This window comes from Salvelinus sp. IW2-2015, linkage group LG6.1, assembly GCF_002910315.2.
Source record: "Salvelinus sp. IW2-2015 linkage group LG6.1, ASM291031v2, whole genome shotgun sequence".
In the NCBI taxonomy this organism is placed as follows: domain Eukaryota; kingdom Metazoa; phylum Chordata; class Actinopteri; order Salmoniformes; family Salmonidae; genus Salvelinus; species Salvelinus sp. IW2-2015.
Genome location: NC_036845.1, coordinates 14,151,894 through 14,167,181, shown reverse-complemented (window position 1 = coordinate 14,167,181; position 15,288 = coordinate 14,151,894). Strand labels below are relative to the sequence as shown.

At 42.9% G+C, this 15,288-nt stretch overlaps 1 protein-coding gene across 1 annotated transcript in view; it reads right to left on the bottom strand.

Annotated features, from left to right (window-relative positions):
- LOC111965149 (NADP-dependent malic enzyme) overlaps positions 1–14,040 on the bottom strand; it is a 118,241-nt gene extending 104,201 nt beyond the window's left edge. The window contains exon 1 of the mRNA XM_023989169.2: positions 13,748–14,040. Coding sequence (XP_023844937.1) covers positions 13,748–13,876 — 129 coding nt within the window. The 5' untranslated portion in view covers positions 13,877–14,040. The remainder of the gene's footprint in view (positions 1–13,747) is intronic.
- Between the last annotated feature and the right edge of the window lie 1,248 nt (positions 14,041–15,288).

The window sequence follows — 15,288 nt, the reverse complement described above, 5'->3', positions numbered from 1 at the left end:
TCTAAAGCCATGACATCATTTTCTGGAATTTTCCAATCTGTTTAAAGGCACAGTCAACTTGGTGTACGTAAACTTCTGACCCACTGGAATTGTGATACAGTGAATTATAAGTGAAATAATCTGTCTGTAAACAATTGTTGGAAAAATTACATGTAGATGTCTTAACCGACTTGCCAAAAGTATAGTTTGTTAACAAGAAATTTGTGGAGTGGTTGAAAAACTAGTTTTAATGACTCCAACCTAAATGTATGTAAACTTCCGACTTCAACTGTACATTATCAAGCATTTCATGGTCCTGTGTGGCTCAGTTGGTAGAGCATGGCGCTTGCAACGCCAGGGTTGTGGGTTCATTCCCCACGGGGGGACCAGGATGAATATGTATGAACTTTCCAATTTGTAAGTCGCTCTGGATAAGAGCGTCTGCTAAATGACTTAAATGTAAATGTAAATTTCACACATATTATCCAAATACTGACTGTTAGCACTTGGTGGTCTATTGCAGCTTCCCACAAGAATGGGCTTTTGGTGAGGCCGATGAACCTGTAGATATATTACTTCAACAGTATTTAACATTAGATCGTCTCTAGAATTTAACACCTCTTTTTCTGGATTTTGATAATTAGCGTCTCAATTTGGTGTTTGTCCCATTTTGTGAATTCTTGGTTGGTGAGCGGACCCCAGACCTCACAACCATAAAGGGCAATGTGTTCTATAACTGATTCAAGGATTTTTAGCCAGATCCTAATTGGTCTGTCGAAATTGATGTTCCGTTTGATGGCATAGAATTCCCTTCTTGTCTCTCAGATCGTTCACAGCTTTGTGGAAGTTACCGGTGGCGCTGATGTTTAGGCCAAGGTACAGTGTGTATAGTTTTTTGTGTGCTCTAGGGCATTTGTGTGGAGATGGAATTTATATTCGTGGTCATTGTAACTGGACCTTTTTTGGAACACCATTTTATTTTGTCTTACTGAGATTTACTGTCAGGGCCCAGGTCTGACAGAAACTGTGCAGAAGATCTATGTACTTTTGTAGGCCCTCCTTGGCACCAGATCATCAGCAAACAGTAGACATTTGACTTCAGATTCTAGTAAGGTGAGGCCGGGTGCTGCAGACTGTTCTAGTGTCCTCGCCAATTTGTTGAAATACATGTTGAAGAGGGTGGAGCTTAAGCTGCATCCCTGTCTCACCCCCCGGCTCTTTGGAAAGAAATGTGTGTTTTTTGCCAATTTTAACCGCACACTTGTTGTTTGTGTTAATGGATTTCATAATGTATGTTTTTCCCCCAATGCCACTTTCCATCAATTTGTATAGCAGACCCTCAAGCCAAATTGAGTCTAAAGCTTTTTTGAAATCAACAAAGCATGAAAAGACTTTGCCTTGTTTGTAAATTAGGGTGTGCAGGGGTCTCTCTCGCTCTCCCTCGGGACAAAGAGGGACAGAGCACAGACCTACCATACAGGCTAATATAGGGGAGACGTCATTCAGTGCAACACATGAAACTGTGGGTGAGTAGAGGGGACTTAGTTAGATAAATCAAGACAAAGCTTTTGTACAGTGATTTGTGTTTGGCTAAGAAGGCTCAATATCAATGTTGCTAAAGAAAAGAAATACGCAAGTGCAGAACAATTACTTATTATTTGAACAGCGATAATATTGAACTCAAATATTTTTACATAAATTAAACAAAGCCTTTCAAAAGTGTGCACATTTATTGTGTAAATTGTTTGCCATTTGATTAATAAATGTTTATCAATTCCCTACTATATATATGTAACCGATGTGAAATGGCTAGCTAGTTAGCGGTGGTGCGCGCTAATAGCGTTTCAATCGGTGACGTCACTCGCTCTGAGACCTTAAAGTAGTTGTTCCCCTTGCTCTGCAAGGCTTTTGTGAAGCGATGGGTAACGATGCTTTGAGGGTGGCTGTTGTCGATGTGTGTGTGTCCCTGGTTCGAGGAGAGGTACGTTAGCAATACTGTTACATATACACACTACCATTCAAAAGATTGGGGTCACTTAGAAATGTCCTTGTTTTTGAAAGAAAAGCACATTTTTTGTCCATTAAAATAAAACCGACCTTCTTTAGGCAAGTTGAGTATCTGGAGCATCAGCATTTGTGGGTTCGATTACAGGCTCAAAATGGCCAGAAACTAAGAACTTTCTTCTGAAACTCGTCTCGTCTCGTATTCTTGTTCTGAGAAATGGAGGCTACTCCATGCGAGAAATTGACAAACTGAAGATCTCGTACAACACTGTGTCCTACTCCCTTCACAGAACAGCACAAACTGTCTCTAACCAGAATAGAAAGAGCAGTGGGAGGCCCCGGTGCAAAACTGAGCAAGAGAGTGTCTTATTTGAGAAACAGACGCCTCACAAGTCCTCAACTGGCAGCTTCATTAAATAGTACCCGCAAAACACCAGTCTCAACGTCAACAGTGAAGAGGTGACTCCGGGATGCTGGCCTTCTAGGCAGAGTTCCTCTGTCCACTGTCTGTGTTCTTTTGCCCATCTTAATATTTGATTTTTATTGGACATGGCTTTTTCTTTGCAACTCTGCCTAGAAGGCCAGTATCCCAGGTGTCGCAACTTGTGAGGCTTCTGTTTCTGAAACTAGACACTAATGATTTGGTTTCTCAAAGGGAGGCTGTGTAGTCTTGCCCACTACTTGTGTCTGTTCCGATAGGACAGGTTAAGCCTAATACAGAGGCTATTTCTTTAGGGCTGTTGCCCATGTATATTTTGTAAATCTACTCATTTGATATATGGCGCCATCACTGTTGGATCACCAAGACTTGTAAGTAGATCTACATTTTGAGAACTTCAACCCGTCTTCCTTCCTTCCACTGATTCCTGGCCTTACGACTGCTACAACATTTGTAAACACTCGCTTACCAAGACAAATTGGGTCATTAGTTGGAATCACGGGCAGAAAACACGTTAATATGCCAGCTTTGCTTAGAGAGCGGTTGTCATCAGGACCTAAACATTTGCAGCTAGTAATAATAACTCAGCAGGAGAGATAATGAGGAATAAGTAGGGTAAGTGGTGAGAGAAAACATGGAGGCATTTCCTACTTTAACTGAGAAATGCGGAGGAAAGTCGGTGGTGTGACACAGTATAGTAGTCTATGAGAGATGTGCTATTGGAAGTAGAGAGACAACGACACCGGGTGGGGGAAAGGTCCAGTAGATAGACTCACAGGGTCTTCTGGAAAGGCTATTTATGAAACTTTCCCAACTTACGTCACAAATGACTCATGTCTAAATTAAACAGGCAAATTTGACACACAATTTTGCTCTCAGGATTAAAGGCCAGCCTTAGTTTAGTTTCGATCGTTAAGCTGTCAATCTTCAACAGCACCATGCTGAAGAGCTTCACATTATCCAGAACCTCTGTTGACAGTCTGACGAGTACATCTCATTTCTAAATTGGCTTCGTTGTCAGTTGCTTACTGCTATTGTGTTTAAGCCTGCTTGGACGTGGCGTCACCTTGGATGACTGAGACGTTCTTGAGACCGGATGACAGCGTGACCGTGACCAGCAATCAGCCACACAGCGTCCCACAGGAAACAAACAACATGCAGAGTATACAACCTTCAGAGACACGTCCATATGGCATACCACAGCCCAGCGCTGTTCCAAAACCACCATTAGTCAGCACAACATTAAAGCCTATTTAGATTATCTTCGCTTCCATTAAGTCATCCTCATCCTGAAAACTCCACCCATCTGGACTCCCATTCTCTTTTGACTGAGAGGAGCTTCTCAAAGTCATCCTTTGGAGCAAATATGTGAACCGCAGGGCTCTGAAAATCAGTGAGGTGTTACCTTGTGAATGTATGGACACTTGCTGGTTAAACAGCTTTGAAAATAGAGATGGTGTTGACTAAAGAGGGGACGGCCGGGGTGTGGGATGTAAGACTTTTCAAATGCAGCCTTACGCCGCGGTCTTCTCTCGTGACTTTTCATGCTCTGTGTATGGGGGTCCTTCGGGAGCTACAGTCTTGCAGGGCAAGAGTCCAAGTCTCGAATCAAATTGGCAACTCTGAAGCCTTGGGCTAAACATTCGCATAGTTCAGGCCAGTACCTCTTCAGCACACATTAGTCTAGTTCCAAAAACAGTCTGGGTTGATATGGCACGACTGATGGACAGCGCTAAGCACAAGTATTTATGCAAACAAGCAGCGCTGTCACAAGGCATTAAAATCCTTCTGTCACATTCAACATGGTTTTCCCTTGTGACAGCTGAACCGAGCCTACACCCAGAATGCAGCTAAATCCATATTAAAAAAGCTCTACATCAAGGGTCATGAGGTCATTTCTGAGTAATGTCTGTCCATTTTAGTGTACACCTTTTGGCTCAGGAGCTCCCCCAGATGTAACATTTCTGTATAGCCTTTAAGCATAAAGTAGGCTACAGAAATGTTTTAAGGTAGGCCAGATATGAGGAAGAAACTTACCTGTCTAAGTCTGTTAGCTACTGAATTGATCTTCTCAGTCTAAATTCCCTGCAAAATCCCTAAACAATTTGGCTTCTGTTCCATTCCCAGTATAAAGTAAATCCTTGTTGACCTGCTATCTCAAAATAACAACACAACACTGAATAAATCAGGTGGGCTGATTTATTTCCAGTTGTACAATCATCCGAATTGAAATGCTTTGGCCATGTTTTAATGACAGCCATCTCTAGGCCTACGCCATGCTGGAGTATAGCCTTGGGATAGCCAGTGTGAATGGGATTCCAGTTCGAAGAGGATGCATGGCATAAGTTCACCATCAATGGACATTGTGTGTTGTGAACATGAAACATATGAAAGGGAGACACTGAAATGGTTGTCCCGTGGCCTTTTGGTTATTCTCTTGGTTCTCCAGCTCCAGACTCATATTGATATCAGGACTTTCCAAGATGTTCCCTTTCAAACAACAAACAAAAGCTGTATTGAGGAAACAAGGGAGTGACAAGAGCAACAGATGGGTGGGGAGGGGAGGACTGAGCCATGCTTTATCGTTCAGGCGATAAGTCCATCACTGTCTCCCTCTATGTGTCTGGGACCAGTCTAATGGCTTGTCCATTGTCCAGACCTGAAAGAAAAATGTCTTAGAGAAAACACATAGCCTCGACGAACCGGCAGGTTAGGGGATTTAGACGGGTCTGTCCCAGAGAAAAAAAAGCCAGAATGAACAGGCAGATGGAGATCTTGTGTGTATGCGTGTATGTGTGTGTGTGTGGGTGTGTGTGTGTGTGGTGTGTGTGTGTGTGTGTGGTGTGTGTGTGTGTGTGTGTGTGTGTGTGTGTGTGTGTGTGTGTGTTGTGTGTGAGGGTAAAATGAGGCTGCTTGGCAGGTGACCGAGGTTGAGTTATTGGAGGGGAACAGGGTTGCACTTTCCCCCGTCTGGCCGCTCCACTCCAGTCCATCAGTGGAATGTCTGGCGGCCGGTGATGTGTGCGGTCGCGCCGCCACACCTGGAGACACCTGGCCACACCTGAGATACCTGTGACATCACACACACAGTCCTGGGAGTTCTAGGGGCCGTTTAGAGAGGGAGATTGACAGGACCATCTGACCTGTGATAGAGCAAGAACAGAGCACCCTTTGTCCCATAGCCACTCATCAGTTTAACAGTGTCATGAAAGCGTATTGCCAGCTAACACCCGCCTGCATCTCACATCGGCCCTAAAAAATTCTTTTAAACGTTTCTGTACTACTCATAATAGAATGGCCTATGTCTTTAGAGGACAGTGTACACGTTATACACATCAGCCATGGCTACACAAGGCCCCCACATAGAGTTGTGAACTTGTGACCTTCCGTCAATAGTTTCCCCAACATTAAAAAATATTTGGAGAGACACGCTCGTTCTGTAGGTGAACAAGTCAGGGCTAGGCCCCACACTCCCACAAGCATCCAGTGGTGGCTTTTTCCAATTAGGACAGCATTATGTTATACCTTGGTCCAGGTATTACAGCCCAGCCTGGAACACATCCAATAGGGCAGCGCACAATTGGCCAATAGTCGTTAGGTTAGGGTTTGGCCGGGGTAGGCCGTCATTGTAAACAAGAATTTGTTCTTAACTGACTTGCCTCGTTAAATGAAGGTTAAATAAAATACATTGGGGAAAAAATGTGGAGTCACACAAAACCAGTCCCTCTCAATCACTGGCTGGTCTTCCAACCAGCAACCCATAAAGAGAGCTCCAAAATCCAAAGATACAGCTTAAGAAATGTTTCCTTTACAGATTTCAAAGCTATTTGATGCCATCTGTTTGTTTGTTTCTAAATGTATTTATTCTAAACTCGGTGAGAGGAAAATGCAAGGCTTGTGAAAAAGCTAACTATAGGGAGAGAAAACCAATGAGTGTAGCAACCAAAGAATGATGACTTCCATTTGTTAGAGACAGAGGGTTATGATAACGCAGCTCGATTGCCAGGGTCAGCCAGTTAGCATTCCAGCACATCCTCGTCGTCCAATCAGATACGGTGTTGTTCCACAGAGTTTTCACTAAGCCAAGAACACAGATTAATGGACATCTGTTGTCTGATGGGCCCTCTGCGATGTCATGTGGAGCCTGTGGTTACAAATGGGGCATCCAATTTCTGTTCTGGATCTTCAACACAATTTGTATTTTGGGCTGAAATGTTACGTAACTCCAGCTATTTTAAACCTCAAAAAACTGCATATTACTTCTTAATTAAGGGATCTCCATTTTCTGGAGAGTTGAAAGTTGATGCCAGACTGAACTCTGCACCATTCCACACTATTTTAGTGAAATTGAATACCAATCCATGATGAACAGCAAAAAATCTTCTGTGCATCATAGGGGTCTTCTGAGGAGAGCCATATTCCTTAACATCCAGAGATGTCAGAGGACTGTCCCAGGTCAAGGTCTTCATTGATGCTAATGAATGCTAAGGGCAAAGTGTCCATCCATACCATGACCACACTCAGCACAGGGTTAGCTTAGTTAGCACACAAAGACCCACTGAATGGGCATCTGTTGGATCACCTGCGCTCCACTACCTCGGTGTTTGAAGTAAAACACCATCCCTGATAGGATGCTCAGAGAGCGTATTTCACTTCTTCTTGTTTTTCATGCCAGCGTTTCGTGACAGGCCGGCCGGCCCAGCAAGCGTCAGAGGGCTGCAGTGTGGCCTGGGAGCCTGAGGTTCACACAGGCTGCTCATTAATACCTGATCAACCCAGAGAGACAGAGGACGTCTGTGGAGTCCGGCCAGCTCTCTCTTCCTCCCCACAGAGACCCCCTTTCTCTGCCTCGCTCCCCACTTTGTTTCTTTATTGCGTGGCGTGCACAGAGAAAACACACCTATAATATCCTGTTCCACCTTTTCAGAGAGGCGGAGTGAGTGTTGAGCGAGAAAGGCGGGGTACGAGGTGAAGGGAGAGTGAGTGGAGGGGGATGAAAACGAAATTGGCTCTTGCAAATGTGACGACAGGCCGCTTTTAGCAACCTATGTCCCTCAGCATTAATTAGTGTGTTGTCCCTCTCACTGGCACCTGTCTGAGGCTGAAGTGGATCAGGTGAGGGAGGTAAACACAATATCCCCAGGGTGTGCTGAACCCAGGAGAGGGCAACAATGTCCCACTGCTGGGCCCACAGAAGGCTGCCTGTTGTTGAGAAGCAGAACATAATTTAGCAGTCATTTCTTACCTTCTCCTCTAATTTCCTCCTGCTGGTTCACGGACAAGGTCGACAGTGAATGGTTCACTCCGCTGCATAAAAAGCCTTTTTCTCCTCAGAGGAGAAAACGCTAGTCTTACCTGTGCGCTTGTGTGTATAAGTGTGTATGCCTACGTCTGTTTTCGACCGGACTTATGAGGGTATCAGGTAGCTCACACCAAACCAAAGCTGGTGCATTCAAGAAGGCAATCTCAGTGTCTTTGCACTCAGTGCTTATGCTTCATTGACTGCTGGCGGTCAAAAGTAATTGTGGTTTAGCCCTACTTATATAAAAAGAAACGTTCTTCACAGTTTTCCCCAATTGTTTACACACTAAAATTGGATCTTGAAACGCAAATCACCGAAACCTGAAACTCATGTACCAAATCCCTACACCAAGTCTGCAAAATTGCAAGCACAATTCCTGCTTTACACTCGGTTTTCAATTCTATATCACACTTTTTGCAAAACACTACACACAGTTCCCTACATTAGGCACAACATTCAACATTAAAATCTCTTTAGTCCCATTGGAAAGCAACGCCAACCACAATGCCAAGCTCTATACACCAATTGGCAACATCCACTCCTCACAGGTGTAAACACTAGTTGCTGAATTGTTCACTTAGAGATCAGAGCTTTAGCACTGTAAAAGGCCACAGATGAGCTCTCCTGTTTTGGAGGAAAATGGAAGTCAATGGTGAAGCAAGAGCTAGAGGTGAAGGAGTGAGAGGAAGAGGAGGACGCGGAAGGACAGTTGTCTCAGATGAGATCAGGGCCACATTGGTTGACCATGTGCTCAACCAAAGATTGAGTATGAGGGAGGCTGGGCAGAGAGTTCAGCCCAACCTAAGCCGCTACACGGTTGCATCTATCATCCGTACATTCACAAATGAGAACCGGTAAGTTACCTACCATCTACACTATGCTCTTTATGTATGTATACTGTAGTATACTGCAGTCTGACATATCAGTAGGCCTATGCTACTCAGTGATTGTTGGCCAATGTTACAGTAATGTTATTTCATATTGAAAGAAAATATTATTTTAGCTTACTGTAACCAATCATATATTTGTGGATTTTCTGCAGAACTGAGAGATGGCCAGGCCATGGTGGAAGACACCGGCTGTTCACACCAGAACAGGAGACGGCCAGGCCATGGTGGAAGACACCGGCTGTTCACACCAGAACAGGAGNAGGCCATGGTGGAAGACACCGGCTGTTCACACCAGAACAGGAGACGGCCAGGCCATGGTGGAAGACACCGGCTGTTCACACCAGAACAGGAGACCTCCAGGCCATGGTGGAAGACACCGGCTGTTCACACCAGAACAGGAGACGGCCAGGCCATGGTGGAAGACACCGGCTGTTCACACCATAACAGGAGACCACTATTGTGAACATGGTGGTGGCAAACAATACCATTAGACTACGAGAAATCCAGAACCACATAATTGCAGACAACACAATATTCAATAACATTCACCAGGTGGGCTTGTCTACATTGGACCGTGTATTACAGCGCAACCGAAGCCGGATGAAACAGGTCTACAGGGTGCCATTTGAGCGAAACTCAGAGGGTTAAAGAACAGCGCTATGAATATGTGAAGGTAAATACTAGACTGTGAATTTACTATCATATCAGCACTGTATAGACACATTACAGTACTGTAATCCAGTGTATTGTGCCTCACCATATTGACTGCTCTAGGTCGATGTGACCGCCAATGTCTATTTCAGAGAGTCTTGGAGTTGGATGCCGCTGCAATTCAGCACATTTATATTTACATTGAGGCTGGCTTCAACCTAGCCAAAAGAATGTGACTGGGACGGAACGTTATTGGCCACCGTGCCATTGTGAATGTCCCTGGACAGCGTGGAGGGAATATCACCATGTGCGCAGCCGTTAGCCAGCAAGGAGTTCTCCATCACCATGCCAACCTTGGTCCCTACAACGCCGCCCTTCTCATCACATTCCTGGACACACTACATGGCATCCTCATTCCAGCCGAGCAGAGGGGTGGGACCAGAGCAGCCCAGGTATGTTGTCATCTGGATCAGCGTGAGTTTCCACCTGGCTGCTATGGTCCACAACTGGTTCATCGATCACCCACAATTTATTGTTCTATACCTCCCACCATATTCGGAATGTTTTAGTTTCCCTTCGCACGCATGCCTCTTCTCCAAGGCAATGGAGGATGCATGTGGTGAAGTTGATGTGGAGGGCTTTCAGCGGTGACTGATCTGTCACTCCGGAAGATTCTTTCCCCGCTGTTTAGCCAGGGAGAACATCGCTTGTGATGTAGATGAGGTGCTTTCAACCAGACCAAAATAGGAGGCAGGATGCAGCCTAATGTCTTTTTTCTTACATTTTGCATGTGTTTTTGTCTTTTTCTGTTTAGAGTTCTAAAAGAATGAGCCACTTAAAAAAAAATGTTTGTACAAAAAACCCTTTATCTTACTGTATGTTTTTCCTGTTTTTCTCCTGTTGCGTACGGAAAGTGTTATATACAAAACACAAGTGTTCAAAATTACTGCATTTTGGAAATAAATGACAATGTTTTTGTTACTGTATTGCATTTGTGTGTGTTTATGTATATTTGAGTAGGTATACATTACTGTAACAATATTTTACAACCGGCTCCAGTGCAACACTGAAAATGCATAAATCTACTGATGAGATATTCATAGTAGTGTTTTGTGTTGAGCACATCAGTGTGCTGCTGGTTGGTAGACAGATCTATTCTTATTTTGGAAAGAGAACAGTTTTGAATGCAGTGTTTGCTTTTGCTAGAGATTTGTAGAGTTCTGTGTATTGTGTTTAGAGTTTTGGGAAAATGGCCCAAAGATTCAGCAAATGTGAGTAAACAATTGTGGAAAACTGTAAAAGCAAGTAGCCTAAACCTATTCATATAGCCTCTTTTAAATCTCGGTTATTATCAATTAGCCTTCTTTGACTGATGCAAATAGTCCTGCCAATTGTTTTCCTCACACTGACTATTAAGCCTGTACTTTGGTCCTGACAAGTCTTTTGGTGAATTAGGCCTAACTTAACGTTTTCCAAACGAAGCATGTTTACTACAGAAGGAGAGTTAAATAAATAGGTTGCTGCACTCAGTCTCCAATGACTCCCAAATGAAAGCAGTTTGAAAGAAGTGTCTCTTAATTAATCTCATTAAACCCCCAGTCTTCTCCAACACAAAGCAATAACACATGCTCTAGCTAGCTCATTACGATGGGAGACATAAGTAACATGAAAAGCCTCACCATAAAACATGAAGGACTGTGGGTCTCGTAACATTCACTCTTTATACGCCGACACAGAGAGAGATGAGCATAGAAATATAATGGATAGACCAGCCAGGGTCTCAGATAGCTCATAGCCTAGTCCATGTGACCAAATCCAATAGGACCACCCAACTAAAATATTGTTGCGCTGACAAGTGTCTCTGTGGTTTGCACCTAGTGAAGCATGCTTGAGAAGTTGTGCAACTCAAATCAAAATCTCAGCCCTTCCTTCTGGCATTTCAACCTTCAATGCCATTCCCAGAATCAAATTCACTGTGTTTCTCTGACCAATCAACTTGTCAAATTCACTGTCCAATTTCAAATTCAAGCTTGCATTGGAGGGCCAATTTTCTTACCAAAGAGGCCCAATCACAAATGAAAGACCATTTGGGGTACACTAAACACAAATCAGTAGACCAATCAAGTTTCACCATACACTAAGGGCCTAGTTGTCCAATCTGAGAGCCTCTAAGACCTCTACAGCTCTCTTGTACAGATGGTCCATTCAAACCACTGGGGTGCAAACTGGGCTGTGCGGCAGGTAGCCTAGCTGGTAAGAGCATAACTGAAAGGTCGCTGGCTTGAATCCCTGAGCCGACTAGATCGATGTGTCGATGTGCCCTTGAGCAAGGCACTTAACCCTAGTTGCTCCTGTATGTCTCTCTGGATAAGAGCGTCTACTAAGTGGATAAAATTGTTAATTTCATGTAAACAACCAGTTTACTAGATGTAAACAAACTATTTAGACAGAGTTCAGAGCTGACATGACCAACTTGAGTCAACAGCAGAAGCAAGAACCTGGCTAAAGCTTTTAGTCTATCAATGATTGGGGATCAGAGGTAGATTCAGTGCTCCCAGTGACCAAAATGACATGGGTTTTGTCAAGGGCAGCCTATTTCTTATTGGATTAACAGAGGTATGGAATTGTACAACACAACGCAAAGCCTAACCATACTCCAACTGCAGCCAGCCACATTCACAGTGTAAAAAAAGACATCACTCAAAACCATAATGTGGTAGGGCACATAAATAGAAAAACGTGACCGTATTGTCCATCATATTACACACACACATGCATGCACGCTCACAAACACCTGTGCATGCATGCCTTGTGTGAGAGCTGGTCTTAGAGGAGTGGACTCATTAATCTTCCTGACAAACTGGGCTCAGTGTAAGCAGTGGGGCCTTGGGCCCCCCTCCAGGAAACAGTTTGAACTGTACTGACTGACTTATCAGCAGCTAGGTAGGGACAAGGACCCTGACAGCCATTTCAACACTAGTAAATGCCACTCTTTATCAGATAAGGGAGAGCTTTCACCCAAAGACTTCCGCTGCTGAATGGCGTCATGCCGTGCTTCAAGGCAATCAGAGAAGACATTCGAGACCAAGGGTGGGGAATATAGCAGGGTCATTTAATTTTCTCTTACCTAATTCCTAAAATGTAACCTATTGAAATGAAATAACACTAATATTTACATGTATTGTGTTAGCTTAAATACAAGATCAGTGTCCTAATTAGCAGTTGAAAGGCAAGTACTCAACTAAAGCCAACAAGTGGCCTACAAGTCCTTGTTCTTCTCTTTTACACCATCAAAGGCAAAATACTGTAAGCCCAAATCAGCCTGGTCTCATAGACTAGAAGTAACATAGTGAATGTATATTCGGAACACTCAATTTAGTATGATACTGTATGTTATGTTTGGTATGGTTACATAAGACAGATGGTTAACTAAGGCTATGACGAAAGTTGGGTGGTTGGTCTGCCGTATAACGCCAACGTCTAGCAACCCAAAGGTTGTGAGTTCGAATCCCATCATGGCCAACCTTTAGCTAATTAGCAACTGTTCAACTACTTACCACTTTTTAGCTACTTGGCAACTACTTAGCATGTTAGCTAGCCCTTCCCTTAACCCTTTTAACTAACTCTTCCCCTTTAACCTAACTCCTAAACGTAACCCTAACCCCTAGCCTAGCTAACATTAGCCAGCTAGATAGAATTTTTAACATATAGTAAGTTCTGCAAACGTGTAATATATAATACGATTTGTAATCGTGATGACCTGATCAGGACCATGGACAGGGATAGTAAACTGTCACTCTCCCCCACGTTGACCAACAACATGTAGCCTCACTAGCCTGTGACCGCTAATCTGTAGGGGAGGCGGGGCTCGTCCGACCAAGAAAACACTCGAAAGCTCCCAAGGTTACCAAACTCAGACTGACACAATGACTATGCTTTGCAGCCTAGCAAAGCTACCTCCTAACATGTTGGCTAATTTCGTTAAAGCGTTTTGCCAGCCCCTCTGTGCTATTTTGAAAACATATTCCTAAAGTGGCAGCCTGTGACAAAAACTGGAAGAGTTTTCGAAGTCTGACAAGCAGCAGGTTAGCAGCTGACCGACTTTAGTTATTCCACTAACCAAATGAAAATAATATATTGTTCGCGCGTTAATCTTAATTGCTCAAGTCTCAATCATCCACAGAAGCCTGACAGTGGGCTGGCTGTCATTTAATATTTGAAAAGCTGAATTTGTGTAATAGGTATTACGCGGGGAGGATGGGCTTTCGCGTCATTTCTTGTAGCTAAGGGCTACTGAAGAAAAAAACGCAAAGGCGAGAGTGGAACAACTTCATGTAACCCGCTCCGAGGGGCACTGGGCTCCTTTAAATCTAAATATAGCCTGCTCTGAAGCGGATACTCCTAACCATGTAGGCTAAAGCTAACACTTCGTTTAGAAAAGAAACGTACAAAGTAAACACAAAAAGCACTTGTTTTGGTTACCTTGTTCAGGTAGGGGTTACGTGTAACGTCATACCCCCTCTTCTTCGTGTAAACAAATATTTTACTTTGGTCTTCGGATTTATGCATCTCACTCTCGACCGATTCCCGTTTGACTAAACCGTGTGCCATGTTGCTTCCCTCTTTAAATAGCGTACAGTAACCCTGAACTCTGTTGTGAACCCAAGTCAACAAGTGGATGCGCCGGTGAATGCTCTCTTGGGCACATTGACAGCTCTCCCAGTGACAACACAGAACGATGAGCACGAGCGCAAACGGATCAGTCTACCTACAGTGAGGAATGAAGTTGGGCTACATGAATTAACAACAATTCTATTTTATTGCTTGGATAAGATAATGCAACTACAGTAGGAGCACTTTTAAAAATGATGAGGCATGAAATCTTGAATAGCCATATAGGTTTATGGCCAACCTTGAGTACACACACACACGTGTTGTTGATAAGGAGTGAAGGCAAGGCTATGTGTGTGAGAGTGTGTTGTTCAATAGGGGGTAAGAAACATTTTTATCAATGCCTATTGGATGACAACTTATGACAGCAGATCCCCTTATTGTATGAGACACTTTTAAATGTGCCTTTACAGGCCATGCAATTCAATACTCGTCTTTAAAACAAAAGCGATTTAGGTCAAAATAGTTCATATTACCAAAGGAAATAGAGGGATTTACAGTACAGATAGATAGCAATAAAAACTGTACTATAGAGGCACAGAATATGTTAGAGAAAAAAACTGAAAGAAATGGAGGAACTTATTCAATAAAGATAAAGTGTACTATATTATAAAAATAAAGCGAACTGGGTGAAATATGGGGGAAAATGCACAATTATTTTTCAATATTCAACATAGAAATGCTACCAAAAATAATTTACTGAAACTTGTTACCCATGATTCACCATACAATATTTTGAAAGAGGAAGCAAAGTATGTTTTTGTTTCAGTCTCCTCCATTTCCAGTAACCCTAGTTAATTGTAAGGATTTTTTTTTTCAATTAATAATGTCAAATTAACAGCTATACATACCAGTTGCAGTATATCAAACCTTTTTTTATGTACTCAGAGGACATTATTAGCATGTTTTAACCACTCCTATAAACATGGTAGATTATCAGATACTCAACGAGAAGGTCTGATTTCATTATTACTGAAACAGGACCCAAGTGGTAAATATAAAGATCCAGGTTATTTAAAAAAAAATTGGAGGCCCCTTACATTTCAGTGTAGTGATGCAAACATTCTAGAAAAATGCATAGCGCATAGAATTAAAAAAGGTATTGTCAGATATTATTCATACTAATCAGACAGGTTTTTTACATGGACAAACATTGAAGATAATATAAGACAAATACTGGAAAAAATAGAACAATATTAAACATCTGGGAAACCAGGCCTGGAATTCATAGCTGACTGTGGAAAGGCTTTTGATAAAGTATGACTGGAATTTATATATAAATGCCTGGAATATTTCAATTTTGGAGAATCTCTTATACAATGGGTTTAAGTTATATGTTCTAACACTAGGTG